Raw genomic sequence first — 20,186 nt, forward strand, 5'->3', positions numbered from 1 at the left:
TGTATGGCGTCATGTGGGCGAGCGGTTTGCTGATATCAACGTTGTGAACAGAGTGCCCCATGGTAGCGGTGGGGTTATGGTATGGGCAGGCATAAATTACGTACAACGAACACAATTGCATTTTATCAATGGCAATTTGAAAGGACAGAGATACTGGGACGAGATCATGAGGCCCATGATCATGTCATGCTATTCACCGCCATCAAATCAAACCAAATCAGTTTATTTATCACGTGCGCCGAATACAACAGGTGAAGTAGACGATACAGTGAAATGCTTACTTACAGGCTCTAACCAACAGGGAGTCTGAGTCTGTAATATCTGGAGTACTTCTCCTGTCCTATTCGGTGTCCTGTGTGAATTTAAGTGTGCTCTCTCTAATTCTCTCTTTCTCTCTCTCAGAGGACCTGAGCCCTAGGACCATGCCTCAGGACTACCTGACATGATGACTCCTTGCTGTCCTCAGTCCACCTGGCCGTGCTGCTGCTCCAGTTTCAACTGTTCTGCCTTATTATTATTCAACCATGCTGGTCATTTATGAACATTTGAACATCTTGGCCATGTTCTGTTATAATCTCCACCCGGCACAGCCAGAAGAGGACTGGCCACCCCACATAGCCTGGTTCCGCTCTAGGTTTCTTCCTAGGTTTTGGCCTTTCTCGGGAGTTTTTCCTAGCCACCGTGCTTCTACACCTGCATTGCTTGCTGTTTGGGGTTTTAGGCTGGGTTTCTGTACAGCACTTTGAGATATCAGCTGATGTACGAAGGGCTGTATAATACATTTGATTTGATTTGATGACATTGTACACACAAAAGGGGACCACTTTTGGCTCTTGAGCATCACTTCCGGCTGAAATTATACAAAAGTTAGAGTTTGCAATTTAACATTTTCTAGACATCACTGTACTTGTAGACTAACACCCCTCCCACACACCCCCACTTTCTACAGCCTATAATTTCCATATTTGCGTCTTTCACACGAACCTCGTGCCTTCATTCTTTGTTTTCCGTGATGATATCATGACTCCGTAGCCCTGCAGCTTGGGCTTTAGAGAGATTGAGCCATCGAGTTACAGAGCGGGGGAGAAGGCTATCCAGTCTCCCAGCTGCATGCTCTCTAATAACCAAAGCCTCGGAGAAGAGAGGAGAGGGAGAGGGAGGGGGACTCAATAGGGAGGCAATGAAACGGACTCATCCGCGTAACTAGACACTACCAGTCCAGTTCAGTGTTCAGAGCATGCGAGAGCGAAGCTCGACCAACCGCATTCAGTTATATCTACAAAGGAATAGAGAGGGAGACAATTGAAGTGTTCCAGCCTAGGGAGGCGGCGAGGAAAGGAGCAAGACATAGCCTACTGGCGGCTTTCGAGCGTCACGGGCATATACACCCCGTGTCCAGAATTTACGGCCATTCTTGGCATCAGCCTGTTGTACAAAATTGCGGATTTATAACTGAGTGAATTCGGGGATAGTCATCGACAGTCCTATCCTTCACAATGAAGAAAAACAATTCAGCTAAACGGGTAAGGTTTCGAAACGATGCAAGTGATGATCACTTCAGCTACAATGTAATAACGGGTTTCTGGTTAGCTGCTATTCCAGAGAATGTAACAAAAAGCTACAATGTAACGAGTGTTGGATTTAATAAACACGTCAATGCTACTTGATATGTTACCGACTCAGTTACTATAGCCAAGTCTCAGTCCAAACTCCAAAGTGATGCATTTGTTAGGCATGCTGATTTGCTTTATTTATTCATTGTCTAACTGGAGAATGTCCCCCACTATCTTAACTTGATTAACACAATTATATTTGACAAGAGATCTAGCAATGTAGAGTTTAAAAGTGTTGATGTAATGCTTGTTGTGGATGCTGTGAAAGACAAACGTTTTTAGGGAGTGCTCTTTTTGTGTATAACGGAATCATTTTAAAACGAGCTTTATTTTTGGAATGCTATTATCTAACGTGGTCGGTGAAGCCGAACTGAGATCATAAGATGGTGACAAAAACACGAGCCCAAGAAAAACGGTGCGCGCAAGGAATGTGACAGCATCTACATGACAAAGGAAATGACAGGGGGCTGAGTCGCCTCACAAAAAGACTCTCCTCTTTTTCTTGTCTGTTCAGTCCCCCTTTCGAATCTAAACGAGGTGCTCTGGCAATTTCATGTCTTAACTGCTACTTTGTTGCTTTCGTTGAATATGCAGGGCCCGCAGGACACAAACCAGCACAATACGCAGCCAGACAAAATCGGTTGGATTCGCAAGTTCTGTGGCAAAGGGATATTTAGGGAGATCTGGAAAAATCGTTTTGTAATACTCAAAGGGGACCAACTTTACATCTCAGAGAAAGAGGTAAGTGACGCCTCTTCATTGAACAGCTGACATTTACACACCTTGACATTTTTTGGAGCATTGAACATGTATTGTTTTTTTACTTTTCAAATGAAAACAGAACCAGCACATCTTATACACTAATTTTGGGATACAGTGTAATAGTCCTTGTTGAGCATCAACACTGTGAAATATACAGTGCCTTGCGAAAGTATTCTGCCCCCTTGAACTTTGCGACCTTTTGCCACATTTCAGGTTTCAAACATAAAGATATAAAACTGTATTTTTTTGTGAAGAATCAACAACAAGTGGGACACAATCATGAAGTGGAACGACATTTATTGGATATTTCAATATTTTTTAACAAATCAAAAAATGATAAATTGGGCGTGCAAAATTATTCAGTCCCTCTACTTTCAGTGCAGCAAACTCTCTCCAGATGTTCAGTGGGGATCTCTGAATGATCCAATGTTGACCTAAATGACTAATGATGATAAATACAATCCACCTGTGTGTAATCAAGTCTCCGTATAAATGCATCTGCACTGTGATAGTCTCAGAGGTCCGTTAAAAGCGCAGAGAGCATCATGAAGAACAAGGAACACACCAGGCAGGTCCGAGATACTGTTGTGAAGAAGTTTAAAGCCGGATTTGGATACAAAAAGATTTCCCAAGCTTTAAACATCCCAAGGAGCACTGTGCAAGCGCTAATATTGAAATGGAAGGAGTATCAGACCACTGCAAATCTACCAAGACCTGGCCGTCCCTCTAAACTTTCAGCTCATACAAGGAGAAGACTGATCAGAGATGCAGCCAAGAGGCCCATGATCACTCTGGATGAACTGCAGAGATCTACAGCTGAGGTGGAAGACTCTGTCCATAAGACAACAATCAGTCGTATATTGCACAAATCTGGCCTTTATGGAAGAGTGGCAAGAAGAAAGCCATTTCTTAAAGATATCCATAAAAAGTGTCGTTTAAAGTTTGCCACAAGCCACCTGGGAGACACACCAAACATGTGGAAGAAGGTGCTCTGGTCAGATGAAACCAAAATTGAACTTTTTGGCAACAGTGCAAAACGTTATGTTTGGCGTAAAAGCAACACAGCTCATCACCCTGACCACACCATACCCACTGTCAAACATGGTGGTGGCAGCATCATGGTTTGGGCCTGCTTTTCTTCAGCAGGGACAGGGAAGATGGTTAAAATTGATGGGAAGATGGATGGAGCCAAATACAGGACAATTCTGGAAGAAAACCTGATGGAGTCTGCAAAAGACCTGAGACTGGGACGGAGATTTGTCTTCCAACAAGACAATGATCCAAAACATAAAGCAAAATCTACAATGGAATGGTTCAAAAATAAACATATCCAGGTGTTAGAATGGCCAAGTCAAAGTCCAGACCTGAATCCAATCGAGAATCTGCGGAAAGAACTGAAAACTGCTGTTCACAAATGCTCTCCATCAAACCTCACTGAGCTCGAGCTGTTTTGCAAGGAGGAATGGGAAAAAATGTCAGTCTCTCGATGTGCAAAACTGATAGAGACATACCCCAAGCGACTTACAGCTGTAATCGCAGCAAAAGGTGGCGCTACAAAGTATTAACTTAAGGGGGCTGAATAATTTTGCACGCCCAATTTTTCAGTTTTTGATTTGTTAAAAAAGTTTGAAATATCCAATAAATGTTGTTCCACTTCATGATTGTGTCCCACTTGTTGTTGATTCTTCTAAAAAAAATACAGTTTTATATCTTTATGTTTGAAGCCTGAAATGTGGCAAAAGGTCGCAAAGTTCAAGGGGGGCGAATACTTTCGCAAGGCACTGTCGGCTACTTTATGACATCATACCGTGGTTTATAAATGACAGTATTTCCAGTGACAACATACAGTAAGTATATGGATGTGTTTAACCATGTGGCCATGTAGTAGTCTCAAGAGATACCCTAGACATGCTCTCCTCTGTTCTGGATCCACTCAGACTGATGGACCAAATCAGCAGCTCCAAAAGCTTTGTGTGTGTGTATTTGTGTGTGTGTGTTCAGGTTCACTTAAGGCTTCACATAAATCTCTGTATCCTCCCGCCAAGCCTCATCTATCATCCCTCTGGGGCTGGTGAGCCAACGAGTTCTGTCTTTTTCCCTCTCTCTCATTCCCTCTCCCTCCCCTCTCCCTCTCCCTCACCCTGTCTGTCCGTCCGTCCGTCCGTCTGTCTGTCTGTCTGTCTGTCTGTCTGTCTGTCTGTCTGTCTGTCTGTCTGTCTGTCTGTCTGTGTCTCTTCCTCTCCTTCTCTCTCTCTGTCTCTCTCTCCTTCTCTCTCCTTCTCTCTCTCTCTCTCTCTCTCTCTCTCTCTCTCTCTGTGTCTCTCTATGAGTCTCTCTCTCTGTCTCTCTCTCTCCTCTCTCTCTCTCTCTCTGTCTCTCTGTCTCTCTCTCTCCTTCTCTCTCTCTCTCTCTCTCTGTCTCTCTATGAGTCTCTCTCTCTCCTCTCTCTCTCTGTCTCTCTATGAGTCTCTCTCTCTCTCTCTCTGTCTCTCTATGAGTCTCTCTCTCTCTCTCTCTCTATCTCTCTATGAGTCTCTCTCTCTCCCTGTCAGCAACAAACCTGAGCTGCAGCACACCTTCCACCTCACTGGATACCCAACATTATAGATGAAAAACCTCCACTGTATGTCTGCTCTACACTATACTTCTTTGACCTACAGTGTCTGTTATCATTGCAGTCAGACGTCAGTCAGAGTGCTCTAAATGGCTGAAGTCTGATTCATTACTCCTGTTAGTTGTCCACAGCAAAACAGCTAAACAGAAGATTAGAAAGTATCCCCATCTCAAATCTGCTCTCATAGAGTGTTTATTAATAGAGGTAGGAAGTCTCCAGAGACCCCTAAGCACATCGGTCTAGCCTTATGACAGAAGGAGTTGTCGGAGAGATAACCCTAGATGGTAATAAGGCGCGCAGTAACTGCTGTGCTCAGGCTCACTGAGAACAGAGTGTGTTCCAGGTATAGCTACGAGATAGCACAACAGCACCCACATGGTTGTGGTGTTGCAATATTAAGGCCTTAATGAATGTTGTGGTAACCATAGTGACAGAGCCAGCCTGTGATGTGTCAGGGTGATTGCTCCAGATATTAAACAGAAGCAATAATGAGCCACATAGTCAGAGTCAATGTGGTGCTTGATACAAGGCAGAGGCAGTTTTAAACCGCTTAGCTGAGAGTTACAGGGAATTTAATACAAACGCACATGTACGCACGCACGGACACACACACACACACACACACACACACACACACACACACACACACACACACACACACACACACACACACACACACACACACACACACTGACTGCGATCGGGCACTGACAGTTCTCTTGCTGGGCTTGCTTTAGAGTTGCAGGGTATTAGTATTCTGCCAAGCTCAGCTGAAGCTTACAGGAGGATGTGTTGGCAGCTTCTAAGGGACCACTTTAACACCTTACTCCAATTGTAAACAGAACTCCAGGGATCACAGTGGAATCTGACAGACACTGAAGATTCCAAACTGTGATCTAATCAATCCTAACATGATCACAGCTTTGAGGGAAACTAACCTTTGAGAGTTGAATATCAATGCATATGTGTTAAAGAAATGCCTTCCAGGGTTTTGGTCACTTGAAGAGGTCACCAAGCTTATCAATGTAGTGCCCTTTTCAGTCATTTGTCACAGAATGATAAATAAGACCACCCAGAGCTAAGTGCCCCAAAATAACTAACCTTAGGAGACAAAGACAAAGGAAAGCTTCCCTTTGGAAACCCCACCAGATAGAACATTAGCTTTTATCATTGTCAGATAAAATGGTGAATTCATGATCACTTCCCATTGACATTCTGTCATGCGGCATGTTAAGGTGGATGACGTCAGTGCAGCTCTTATATTCACCCACCAAGCCTCCACTTGAGTTGACTGTCATGACTTATTACGTGTCAGCAGCCCTGAGGGAGATGTTTACCATGGAGGGAGCATGAGACACAGCTCCCGTCTGTAATCAACCTACTAGCCCCCTTTCCCGGCACCTTTCCAAGGGTCTTTATAGACTGATGGCTGTCAACAATATGGCTGGAACTCTATGCAGCCAACAGGTTTGCCAAACCCTATTCTTTCACATCTCTAACTGATGACCCTGTGCAACAAGTAGCTTGGGTCCATATCAAGTGGCCAGCAGGCAGGTCTAAAGTCTATGGTCAACGAAGAAAGTGCCTTCCTCGACTTTTCAAGTGGGTTTTAGGGCCAAATGTCAACCCAGCATTATTTGTCAAGACAGTGCGGGCATGAGGTCAGGTTTCATGGAGATCTGAGAGGAAAAGCCTCCCTGTAGTTGGGACAGCTGTGAGGAGTGAGTGGGAGAGCTCTGATTTCACCTTGCTGACCAAGCTGTTCCAGCCTGACATCTGTCATGTCCTGATTCAGTCTCTGTCCACTTTCACTATGATGTCTGGTGTGTTTCACTACACTTTTTACATGCTAACCACATTCCCGTTTCCCAATTCACTATGATGTTTATACTGTCCTCAACCAAAGAGACAACTAACTGGCAGATATGAGCCATGGACATATTGACTGAATTAGTTCCTTCTTCTGAGTGTTGTTCTTTACCCAAATAAGGAAGATGTTTCTTCCCTGTGGGGTATTTTGAAACTGTCTTTGTCTCTGTTCTGCTTTGTGTGTTAGTGGGTTATTGGTCAGAGCACCAAACAGTACTTCCTCTCAGAAACTGACCGCATAACCTTCTACAAGACTTGGAGGGATTTTAAGAGCACTTGTGCAAAAGACAATAGCCTAGGTAACACCAGCACACAACAATAAACTTTAGTCCATGTTTATCAAATCAAATGTTATTTGTCACATCGAATACAACCACGAAATGCTTACTTACAAGCCAACAATTCAAAGTTTTCAAAAAGTAAGTAAGAAAAATGTGCAAAATAACTAAATGAAAAAGAGTAACACAATAAAAGAACAATGAAGTGGCTATATAGAAAGGGGTACTGGTACAGAGTCAATGTGTTAGTTAGTCAAGGTCATTGAGGTAATATGTTCATGTAGGTAGGAGAAAGTGACTATGCATAGAAAATAAACAGAGAGTAACAGCAGTGTATGTGTATGTGTGGCGTCAATATGCATGTGTGTATGTGTTTTGTGTGTGTGGGTGTGTGTGTGTGTGTGTGTTGGAGTGTCAGTGTAGTATGTGTGAGTGTGTGGTTAGTGTACATGGAGCCTGTGAGTGTACATGGAGCCTGTGAGTGTACATGGAGCCTGTGAGTGTACATGGAGCCTGTGAGTGTACATGGAGCCTGTGAGTGTACATGGAGCCTGTGAGTGTACATGAAGCCTGTGAGTGTACATGGAGCCTGTGAGTGTACATGGAGCCTGTGAGTGTACATGGAGCCTGTGAGTGTACATGGAGCCTGTGAGTGTACATGGAGGCTGTGAGTGTACATGGAGCCTGTGAGTGTACATGGAGGCTGTGAGTGTACATGGAGCCTGTGAGTGTACATGGAGCCTGTGAGTGTACATGGAGCCTGTGAGTGTACATGGAGGCTGTGAGTGTACATGGAGCCTGTGAGTGTACATGGAGCCTGTGAGTGTACATGGAGCCTGTGAGTGTACATGGAGGCTGTGAGTGTACATGGAGCCTGTGAGTGTACATGGAGCCTGTGAGTGTACATGGAGCCTGTGAGTGTACATGGAGGCTGTGAGTGTACATGGAGCCTGTGAGTGTACATGGAGCCTGTGAGTGTACATGGAGGCTGTGAGTGTACATGGAGCCTGTGAGTGTACATGGAGCCTGTGAGTGTACATGGAGCCTGTGAGTGTACATGGAGCCTGTGAGTGTACATGGAGGCTGTGAGTGTACATGGAGCCTGTGAGTGTACATGGAGCCTGTGAGTGTACATGGAGCCTGTGAGTGTACATGGAGCCTGTGAGTGTACATGGAGCCTGTGAGTGTACATGGAGCCTGTGAGTGTACATGGAGCCTGTGAGTGTACATGGAGCCTGTGAGTGTACATGGAGGCTGTGAGTGTACATGGAGCCTGTGCAAAAGATTCAGTGCAAAACATGTGAATAAACAATAATAAAAGGCGGTAAATGTAATAGTCCGGGTGGCCATTTTATTAACTGTTCAGCAGTCTTATGGCTTGGGGGTAGACGCTGTTTAGAAGCCTCTTAGACCTAGACTTGGCGCCGTGCGGTAGCGGAGAGAACAGTCTATGACTTGGGTGGCTGGGGACTTTGACCATTTTTAGGGCCTTCCTCTGATACCGCCTGGTGTAGAGGTCCTGGATGGCAGGGACCTCGGCCCCAGTGATGTACTGGGCCGTACGCACTACCCTCTTTAGTGCCTTGTAGTCGGATGCAGAGCAGTTACCATACCAGCGGCGATGGATGCTCTTGTTGGTGCAGCTGTAGAACTTTCTGAGGATCTGTGCTCCCATGCCAAGTCTTTTCAGCCTCCTGAGACAGAATAGGCGTTGTTGTGTCCTCTTCACGACAGTGTTGGTGTGTTTGGACCATGATAGGTCCTTAGCAATGTTCCCTCTAGCAGCTCCCCTAGGGCTGCTGCGTTGAAGAAATATCAGCCTGCGCAGAGAAGCATAAAATTGAACTTCACTCAACTTTCTAGAGATAACACTATCAATGTTTCCATTTACTGTGGGAATTGTGATCGAATCAACACAATATTAGCCACTTTCAATGCAACATACCGAAACATGAACAATGCAAGATTTAGTATGCAAAACTAACTATGCAAGAGATTTTGTTGTAGGCAGAACGCATCAGGGTAGGATTCCATTGCATTGACAAGCACGACTCAGGCCCGTACTCTACACACACCGGTGCCCCAAAACCAATCAGAGCTCCAGTAGGCCTATATGCAAATAGATCAATCCATATAAGGATCTGTGCCATTCACATTGAACTGGACTGTTTTTACAGCATGAGCGGTCATCAGTAGATGAGCTTGTTTTGAGATCAAAGCGAGAGCTACATCTACTGACGTGTGCACATTTGGCTAGTTAGTGAGTTAATAGTCCAGTTTTAGATCATTTGTCGTCATCAATGGGGGGAGTTATTGTTTCCTACAAAAGCGCAAAAGCTTTTGCATTTTGAAAAGCGAGTCAGGAAAGGATCTTTTTTTGTCTTAAAGGGGCAGTGTTGTGGCCATTAGGCAGAGGGGAGCATAATTTGTCTGATTCTCCGTAATAATGGTATGTGAATAATGATGCATTATGGTTTCTTGCATCAAACAACACAACAACTATTGGCTTGATGAGGTCTTATTCTATTAGCTTGATGAGGTCTTATTCTATTGGCTTGATGATGTCTTATTCTATTGGCTTGATGAGGTCTTATTCTATTGGCTTGATGAGGTCTTATTCTATTGGCTTGATGAGGTCTTGTTCTATTGGCTTGATGAAGTCTTATTCTATTGGCTTGATGAGGTCTTATTCTATTGGCTTGATGAGGTCTTATTCTATTGGGTTGATGAGGTCTTAGTCCATTGGGTTGATGAGGTCTTATTCTATTGGCTTGATGAGGTCTTGTTCTATTGGGTTGATGAGGTCTTAGTCCATTGGGTTGGTGAGGTCTTAGTCCATTGGCTTGATGAGGTCTTAGTCCATTGGGTTGATAAGGTCTTAGTCCATTGGGTTGATGAGGTCTTAGTCCATTGGGTTGATGAGGTCTTAGTCCATTGGGTTGATGAGGTCTTAGTCCATTGGGTTGATGAGGTCTTATTCTATTGGGTTGATGAGGTCTTATTCTATTGGGTTGATGAGGTCTTAGTCCATTGGGTTGATGAGGTCTTAGTCCATTGGGTTGATGAGGTCTTAGTCCATTGAGTTGATGAGGTCTTAGTCCATTGGGTTGATGAGGTCTTAGTCCATTGGGTTGATGAGGTCTTATTCTATTGGCTTGATGAGGTCTTAGTTCATTGGGTTGATGAGGTCTTATTCTATTGGGTTGATGAGGTCTTAGTCCATTGGGTTGATGAGGTCTTAGTCCATTGGGTTGATGAGGTCTTAGTCCATTGGCTTGATGAGGTCTTAGTCCATTGGGTTGATGAGGTCTTAGTCCATTGGCTTGATGAGGTCTTATTCCATTGGCTTGATGAGGTCTTAGTCCATTGGGTTGATGAGGTCTTAGTCCATTGGGTTGATGAGGTCTTAGTCCATTGGGTTGATGAGGTCTTAGTCCATTGGGTTGATGAGGTCTTAGTCCATTGGGTTGATGAGGTCTTAATCCATTGGCTTGATGAGGTCTTAGTCCATTGGGTTGATGAGGTCTTAGTCCATTGGGTTGATGAGGTCTTAGTCCATTGGGTTGATGAGGTCTTATTCTATTGGGTTGATGAGGTCTTAGTCCATTGGGTTGATGAGGTCTTAGTCCATTGGGTTGATGAGGTCTTAGTCCATTGGGTTGATGAGGTCTTATTCTATTGGGTTGATGAGGTCTTAGTCCATTGGGTTGATAAGGTCTTAGTCCATTGGGTTGATGAGGTCTTAGTCCATTGGCTTGATGAGGTCTTATTCCATTGGGTTGATGAGGTCTTAGTCCATTGGGTTGATGAGGTCTTATTCTATTGGGTTGATGAGGTCTTAGTCCATTGGGTTGATGAGGTCTTAGTCTATTGGGTTGATGAGGTCTTAGTCCATTGGGTTGATGAGGTCTTAGTCCATTGGGTTGATGAGGTCTTAGTCCATTGGGTTGATGAGGTCTTATTCTATTGGCTTGATGAGGTCTTAGTCCATTGGGTTGATGAGGTCTTATTCTATTGGGTTGATGAGGTCTTAGTCCATTGGGTTGATGAGGTCTTATTCCATTGGGTTGATGAGGTCTTATTCCATTGGGTTGCACACACACCGCTTTTGTTTGATTTGTGAGTTATCAAGTCATGTCTGGCAGTGTGCTTTCACTTAAGCCGATAACCTCATTGCCCAGGGGGTTTCTGAAACGCTCTGCACATGATTTGCTATCTTTGAAGGGGAGCATGTGCTACAGGCTGCCATCCAGTTTGTCTTCTCAACACTGCTAAGCACTAGATCCGTTTTGAGAGCGTTTTCAGCCCACAGCCCCACACTATACTTTCCGCTTCCTCATTGGTATCATCAGACTTCCTAACTAAAGGCTGCAGTGTTTATTTGCACTAGTTTCTCTTCCTGGACCTGTTCTTGTTGAGTCGGTCAAGGGGATGGTATGAGGGAAAGTAGCATGACAACGATCGTCTGTTTGAATTTTAGAGCCTGATCAGTCCCAGAACGGGGGGATTTCACTTCACAACCACAGCCTTTCTTCAATGAAACCATTCTAGCAACCTGCTCAGTGATTCATTCAGTGTTGAGGCACATCAAGATTTAGCTCCTTACATTTGAATTAAAACATGGCTTACCCCAAGCAGTCCGTTTGCCTTGGCTTTGTCCTGAAGGGGAGGAGATGTTTTCTGTTTGTCTAAAGGGAATGATGCAATGGAGGAGGGAGGGAGGGACGAAGGAGGGGGGGGGTTGGAAGAGAGAGAAAGCAGGAGAAAGTGGAGAGGAAAGGGAGACAGGATCGAAAAAAGAACAGAGACAGAACAAAGCACACTTCTTTTTGAAATGCACTTCTTTGTGTAATGCTCACTAGTGTTTGCCAACTGGCTTCTCATGCCAGGCTATAGCACGCTGGGGGTCAGCTCTGGCTTCTCATGCCAGGCTATAGCACGCTGGGGGTCAGCTCTGGGTTCTCATGCCAGGCTATAGCACGCTGGGGGTCAGCTCTGGCTTCTCATGCCAGGCTATAGCACGCTGGGGGTCAGCTCTGACTTCTCATGCCAGGCTATAGCACACTGGGGGTCAGCTCTGGCTTCTCATGCCAGGCTATAGCACACTGGGGGTCAGCTCTGGGTTCTCATGCCAGGCTATAGCACACTGGGGAAAGTGTGTCTTTGGGAGTGGGCCTTTTAGTGTTATAGCATAGCAATGACACAAACAACATGCACACAAACACACAGCGCAAACCATGCAAGTGTCTTTGTCATGTTAGGGAGTAAAACCATGCAAGTGTCTTTCTCATGTTAGTGAGTAAAGCCAACATTGTCTATTGACATCTGTTTGTCTTCTTCTCCATTTCTCTCTCTGTCTCTCTCTCTTAGATTGGACAGAGGTAATTCAATCTGGATGATTGTTTAATCCCCAGGCCTCTCTCTCTCTTTCTCTCTCTTTTTCTCTGCTCTCTCTCTGCTCTCTCTCTCTATATCTCTGCTCTCCCTCTGCTCTCTCTATCTCTGCTATCTCTCTATCTCTGCTCTCTCTCTGCCATCTCTCTATCTCTGCTCTCTCTCTGTTCTCTCTCTGCTCTCTCTGCTTTCTCTCTATCGCTGCTTCTCTCTGCTTTCTCTCTCTATCTCTGCTTCTCTCTGCTTTCTCTCTCTATCTCTGCTCTCACTATCTCTGCTCTCTCTCTGCTCGCTTTATCTCTGCTCTCGCTCTCTCTGCTCTCCCTATCTCTGCTCTCTCTGCGCTCTCTATCTCTGCTCTCTCTCTGCTTTCTCTCTCTCTGCTCTCTCTGCTTTCTTTCTCTATCTCTGCTCTCTCTATCTCTGCTCTCTCTCTCTCTGCTCTCTTTATCTCTACTCTCGCTCTCTCTGCTCTCCCTATCTCTGCTCTCTCTGCGCTCTCTGCGCTCTCTATCTCTGCTCTCTCTATCTCTGCTTTCTCTCTGCTATCTCTCTGCTATCTCTCTATCTCTGCTCTCTCTCTGCCTTCCCTCTCTTACCTCTATCTCCCTTCCCTCTCTGTCTACCTCTACCTCCCTTCCCTCTGTCTACCTCTACCTCCCTTCCCTCTCTGTCTACCTCTACCTCCCTTCCCTCTCTGTCTACCTCTACCTCCCCTCTCTCCCTCTGTGTTCTGAATGGGAGTGGTGGGTCTGTGCTAGTGAGCCTCCAGCTGCCCATCAGGAGGGTGAGGGGAGTAGTGGGTTAGATGAGGATGGGCTGCTAGTTTCCATGCCAACCTATAGAATGTCTCCAAAGCCTGGCACGGGGCAGACCATAAGTCCTCATCCTCCCTCCGGAAAGATGCCATGCTGAATGTAATCATGAGCTGGACTCAAGGTGTGAATGAGATGAACAGAAACCCCTCTGTGTCTGGTAATAATAATAGTTTGGTGGGGGCTTGTATGTGTCCTATTTCACACATGTCCAAGTGGGTATTATATACCTGTGGGAATTGGAAGTGTATTTTTTGCATATCCCACCTCCCCTGAGACACCCTCGGAGAGTGGGGTCACGGCCAAGGTCAGCCATTATCAGCGGTGACCTTTGGAGCAATTAGGGTTAAGTGCCTTGCTTAAGGGAACATCAACAGATTTTTCACCTCATTGGCTCAGGGATTCAAACCCGGGACTTTTCTTATTGCCCCAACGCTGTAATCGCTAGGCTGCCTGCCGCCCAGATGCGTATGCTATGGTCGTCCTGCTTGTGCATTTTGGACTCACCCCTTGTTACAAAGATACAGGGTTGTTGAATCCAGCAGACTGTTTAGGGGACTGGTATTGAGTCAAGGATGAACACAAATGAGGAGCCTTCCATTTTAAAAGTGGATAGCAAAGGCTAGTTTATACTGTACTCTATATCATCGACTGCATCCTTATGTAATACATGTATCACTAGCCACTTTAACTATGCCACTTTGTTTACATACTCATCTCATATGTATATACTGTACTCGATACCATCTACTGTATCTTGCCTATGCCGCTCTGTACCATCACTCATTCATATATCCTTATGTACATATTCTTTATCCCCTTACACTGTGTATAAGACAGTAGTTTAGGAATTGTTAGTTAGATTACTTGTTGGTTATTACTGCATTGTCGGAACTAGAAGCACAAGCATTTCGCTACACTCACATTAACATCTGCTAACCATGTGTATGTGACAAATAAAATTTGATTTGATTTTATTTAGTTTATAGTGACACCTCAATGCCTAGGTGTTCCACGTGTTCTAGAAGACAGGGTGGAGGGGGGCATGACCCATTAAAGCACTGGTCCAAACGGCCTGATTCCAGTGCTGCTGGACTTTTAGCGTTTGCATCAGGGCCATTCAACTCAGGGAGGATGATGATGGAGTCAAACGTCTGGAAACGCTCAGTACTCTTTTTCTCATTTGAATGTATTTCGGTCCCACTCCAGCCTTGCCAGAAATGCTATGTCAACTCACATGTTATCCACTGACTGGGGGAGTTGTGGTAAGAGCAATGTGACAAGACTAAATTATCTTTCAATGAAAAAGGGTTTGTGGGGGGTTGGAATATGGAGAAGAGTTTGAAGGCTCCTTGCCTAGATGGGACACATCTCACATATACACTCAGAATGTTGTTGTCAAGATCAAAACGAGGTTGGATGGGAGATGAATAGTTGTAGCTCAGAATGTTTTGCTGCAGAAACGGTAATGATATAAAGTAGGCCAGAGTAAGAGCGGTGTTTCCCACACCATTACTGAGGCGGGCCTCCGTTGGTCCCAACACAACAGGCTGGTGCAGTAGGTAATGGATAAGCATGGCCAGAGTAAGAGCGGTGTTTCCCACACCATTACTGAGGCGGGCCTCCGTTGGTCCCAACACAACAGGCTGGTGCAGTAGGTAATGGATAAGCATGGCCAGAGTAAGAGCGGTGTTTCCCACACCATTACTGAGGCGGGCCTCCGTTGGTCCCAACACAACAGGCTGGTGCAGTAGGTAATGGATAAGCATGGCCAGAGTAAGAGCGGTGTTTCCCACACCATTACTGAGGCGGGCCTCCGTTGGTCCCAACACAACAGGCTGGTGCAGTAGGTAATGGATAAGCATGGCCAGAGTAAGAGCGGTGTTTCCCACACCATTACTGAGGCGGGCCTCCGTTGGTCCTAACACAACAGGCTGGTGCAGTAGGTAATGGATAAGCATGGCCAGAGTAAGAGCGGTGTTTCCCACACCATTACTGAGGCGGGCCTCCGTTGGTCCCAACACAACAGGCTGGTGCAGTAGGTAATGGATAAGCATGGCCAGAGTAAGAGCGGTGTTTCCCACACCATTACTGAGGCGGGCCTCCGTTGGTCCCAACACAACAGGCTGGTGCAGTAGGTAATGGATAAGCATGGCCAGAGTAAGAGCGGTGTTTCCCACACCATTACTGAGGCGGGCCTCCGTTGGTCCCAAAACAACAGGCTGGTGCAGTAGGTAATGGATAAGCATGGCCAGAGTAAGAGCGGTGTTTCCCACACCATTACTGAGGCGGGCCTCCGTTGGTCCTAACACAACAGGCTGGTGCAGTAGGTAATGGATAAGCATGGCCAGAGTAAGAGCGGTGTTTCCCACACCATTACTGAGGTGGGCCTCCGTTGGTCCCAACACAACAGGCTGGTGCAGTAGGTAATTGATAAGCATGGCCAGAGTAAGAGCGGTGTTTCCCACACCATTACTGAGGCGGGCCTCCGTTGGTCCCACACAACAGGCTGGTGCAGTAGGTAATGGATAAGCATGGCCAGAGTAAGAGCGGTGTTTCCCACACCATTACTGAGGCGGGCCTCCGTTGGTCCCAACACAACAGGCTGGTGCAGTAGGTAATGGATAAGCATGGCCAGAGTAAGAGCGGTGTTTCCCACACCATTACTGAGGCGGGCCTCCGTTGGTCCCAACACAACAGGCTGGTGCAGTAGGTAATGGATAAGCATGGCCAGAGTAAGAGCGGTGTTTCCCACACCATTACTGAGGCGGGCCTCCGTTGGTCCCAACACAACAGGTTGGTGCAGTAGGTAATGGATAAGCATGGCCAGAGTAAGAGCGGTGTTTCCCACACCATTACTGAGGCGGGCCTCCGTTGGTCCCAACACAACAGGCTGGTGCAGTAGGTAATGGATAAGCATGGCCAGAGTAAGAGCGGTGTTTCCCACACCATTACTGAGGCGGGCCTCCGTTGGTCCTAACACAACAGGCTGGTGCAGTAGGTAATGGATAAGCATGGCCAGAGTAAGAGCGGTGTTTCCCACACCATTACTGAGGCGGGCCTCCGTTGGTCCCAACACAACAGTAGGTAATGGATAAGCATGGCCAGAGTAAGAGCGGTGTTTCCCACACCATTACTGAGGCGGGCCTCCTTTGGTCCCAACACAACAGGCTGGTGCAGTAGGTAATGGATAAGCATGGCCAGAGTAAGAGCGGTGTTTCCCACACCATTACTGAGGCGGGCCTCCGTTGGTCCCAACACAACAGGCTGGTGCAGTAGGTAATGGATAAGCATGGCCAGAGTAAGAGCGGTGTTTCCCACACCATTACTGAGGCGGGCCTCCGTTGGTCCCAACACAACAGGTTGGTGCAGTAGGTAATGGATAAGCATGGCCAGAGTAAGAGTGGTGTTTCCCACACCATTACTGAGGCGGGCCTCCGTTGGTCCCAACACAACAGGCTGGTGCAGTAGGTAATGGATAAGCAAGGCCAGAGTAAGAGTGGTGTTTCCCACACCATTACTGAGGCGGGCCTCCGTTGGTCCCAACACAACAGGCTGGTGCAGTAGGTAATGGATAAGCAAGGCCAGAGTAAGAGTGGTGTTTCCCACACCATTACTGAGGCGGGCCTCCGTTGGTCCCAACACAACAGGCTGGTGCAGTAGGTAATGGATAAGCATGGCCAGAGTAATGAGACAAACAGAAAAAAGCTTGTAAAGTGAATTTCAATTTCGGATTGATGGGAAGTGTGGGATGATGATGATTAGAAGAAAGGATTGGAACAGGTCGGATTAGAGGCCCAGCATTAGATGATATCAGAATGATCTCACACGTACAGTAGAAATACTTCCAGTATGTTATGACTCCCTGTCAGCTGCGTCTGACTCATCCCTGTAAGGGACCCTGTTAGGCCCTGCAGGTCCTCCTATTGAACAGCACCACTTATACATTTCACTACTATACAGCAGTGAATCAATGGAACCAACCCAAGGGTTTACCAGCGTTGCCATTGGCCAATTGTTTCCTCATGTATGTCAGTGTATGACCAGATTTATCACAATGGCACATCAAACAGTGTGTTCCTGTGTGGCTGAGAAGGGTTGCGTTTGGAGAGGACCATCATTACCTGCTATTGTAATCTCCAACTGAGCTTAGCCAAAGAGGAGCTGGTGCGTTCCACTGAAGTTGCTCTCTAAATATGACACAGGTTATTTGCATGGCTTGGTTCAGACAGGCTTCACACTTTGAATGAACAAATCAATAAAAAGATGTTAACGTCTAGTTCTAGAACCACGGCAACGGCACCCTATGTGTCCATTCCACTTCCTCATGGTGAGACTACGGGACCAAATCTCACCTCACTATTTGCATTAAGACTCATAATTAGGGTTACAGTCAGAGGGTCAGGTTCTCACCATGATCAGTAGCCTAATCTACTACTCACTCCCTTCGGTGTTAGTAGCACCCAACTGAAATAAAGGTTGAGGTGATTTATGAATTATAAACAATTCATTCAGAGAGTGTTTTTGGCTTTTGACACCATAATCATTTGAGCCTTCATCACCCTGTCTGTGGTTGACACAATAATCCTTTGAACCTTCTTCACCCTGTCTGTGGCTGTAACTGTCACTAACTGGCTGAGTTCTCCTGAGACCTACGCGACTGAAGTGACAAAACAGTGTTATGTGGGGAGACCAAGATCCTCTACCACCTAGTAGAATGCACTCAACCACTGTTTTTTAAAGGAAGTAGTACAAGAGTCAACCGTAGAGACAAGGGCTTGTTATGTCCGTCTACATGTGAGAATACACTTCCTCTATGTTTGTGAATGTGTTACCTGTTGCTACACGTTGGTGTCACTTGGCTGTGGATTGACACGGACAATTATCTACTTCTATTATGTGGTAAAGATCTATGTGGTAAAGATCTGCATGGACTGGATGGGAGAAGCTGTATAGAGATGGTTCCATCTAGCATCTCAATAGGCCCAGGGGAGTTTTCCTTCTATTATGTGGTAAAGATCTGCATGGACTGGATGGGTGAAGCTGTATAGAGATGGTTCCATCTAGCATCTCAATAGGCCCAGGGGAGTTTTCCTTCTATTATGTGGTAAAGATCTGCATGGACTGGATGGGTGAAGCTGTATAGAGATGGTTCCATCTAGCATCTCAATAGGCCCAGGGGAGTTTTCCTTCTATTATGTGGTAAAGATCTGCATGGACTGGATGGGTGAAGCTGTATAGAGATGGTTCCATCTAGCATCTCAATAGGCCCAGGGGAGTTTTCCTTCTATTATGTGGTAAAGATCTGCATGGACTGGATGGGTGAAGCTGTATAGAGATGGTTCCATCTAGCATCTCAATAGGCCCAGGGGAGTTTTCCTTCTATTATGTGGTAAAGATCTGCATGGACTGGATGGGTGAAGCTGTATAGAGATGGTTCCATCTAGCATCTCAATAGGCCCAGGGGAGTTTTCCTTCTATTATGTGGTAAAGATCTGCATGGACTGGATGGGTGAAGCTGTATAGAGATGGTTCCATCTAGCATCTCAATAGGCCCAGGGGAGTTTTCCTTCTATTATGTGGTAAAGATCTGCATGGACTGGATGGGTGAAGCTGTATAGAGATGGTTCCATCTAGCATCTCAATAGGCCCAGGGGAGTTTTCCTTCTATTATGTGGTAAAGATCTGCATGGACTGGATGGGTGAAGCTGTATAGAGATGGTTCCATCTAGCATCTCAATAGGCCCAGGGGAGTTTTCCTTCTATTATGTGGTAAAGATCTGCATGGACTGGATGGGTGAAGCTGTATAGAGATGGTTCCATCTAGCATCTCAATAGGCCCAGGGGAGTTTTCCTTCTATTATGTGGTAAAGATCTGCATGGACTGGATGGGTGAAGCTGTATAGAGATGGTTCCATCTAGCATCTCAATAGGCCCAGGGGAGTTTTCCTTCTATTATGTGGTAAAGATCTGCATGGACTGGATGGGTGAAGCTGTATAGAGATGGTTCCATCTAGCATCTCAATAGGCCCAGGGGAGTTTTCCTTCTATTATGTGGTAAAGATCTGCATGGACTGGATGGGTGAAGCTGTATAGAGATGGTTCCATCTAGCATCTCAATAGGCCCAGGGGAGTTTTTCCTTCTATTATGTGGTAAAGATCTGCATGGACTGGATGGGTGAAGCTGTATAGAGATGGTTCCATCTAGCATCTCAATAGGCCCAGGGGAGTTTTCCTTCTATTATGTGGTAAAGATCTGCATGGACTGGATGGGTGAAGCTGTATAGAGATGGTTCCATCTAGCATCTCAATAGGCCCAGGGGAGTTTTCCTTCTATTATGTGGTAAAGATCTGCATGGACTGGATGGGTGAAGCTGTATAGAGATGGTTCCATCTAGCATCTCAATAGGCCCAGGGGAGTTTTCCTTCTATTATGTGGTAAAGATCTGCATGGACTGGATGGGTGAAGCTGTATAGAGATGGTTCCATCTAGCATCTCAATAGGCCCAGGGGAGTTTTCCTTCTATTATGTGGTAAAGATCTGCATGGACTGGATGGGTGAAGCTGTATAGAGATGGTTCCATCTAGCATCTCAATAGGCCCAGGGGAGTTTTCCTTCTATTATGTGGTAAAGATCTGCATGGACTGGATGGGTGAAGCTGTATAGAGATGGTTCCATCTAGCATCTCAATAGGCCCAGGGAGTTTTCCTTCTATTATGTGGTAAAGATCTGCATGGACTGGATGGGTGAAGCTGTATAGAGATGGTTCCATCTAGCATCTCAATAGGCCCAGGGGAGTTTTCCTTCTATTGCTTTTACCCACTACCTTCATCACTGCAA

The 20,186-nt window shown here is 45.9% G+C and overlaps 1 protein-coding gene across 1 annotated transcript in view; it reads left to right on the forward strand.

Moving 5' to 3' along the window:
* Nucleotides 1–993: 993 nt before the first annotated feature.
* Nucleotides 994–20,186, forward strand: part of LOC135528845 (pleckstrin homology domain-containing family O member 1-like) — a 68,906-nt gene continuing 49,713 nt past the window's right edge. The window contains exons 1-2 of the mRNA XM_064957892.1: nt 994–1,523; nt 2,208–2,354. Coding sequence (XP_064813964.1) covers nt 1,497–1,523; nt 2,208–2,354 — 174 coding nt within the window. The 5' untranslated portion in view covers nt 994–1,496. The remainder of the gene's footprint in view (nt 1,524–2,207; nt 2,355–20,186) is intronic.

The sequence above is a fragment of the Oncorhynchus masou genome, unplaced genomic scaffold (assembly GCF_036934945.1).
Source record: "Oncorhynchus masou masou isolate Uvic2021 unplaced genomic scaffold, UVic_Omas_1.1 unplaced_scaffold_1048, whole genome shotgun sequence".
NCBI lineage: Eukaryota > Metazoa > Chordata > Actinopteri > Salmoniformes > Salmonidae > Oncorhynchus > Oncorhynchus masou.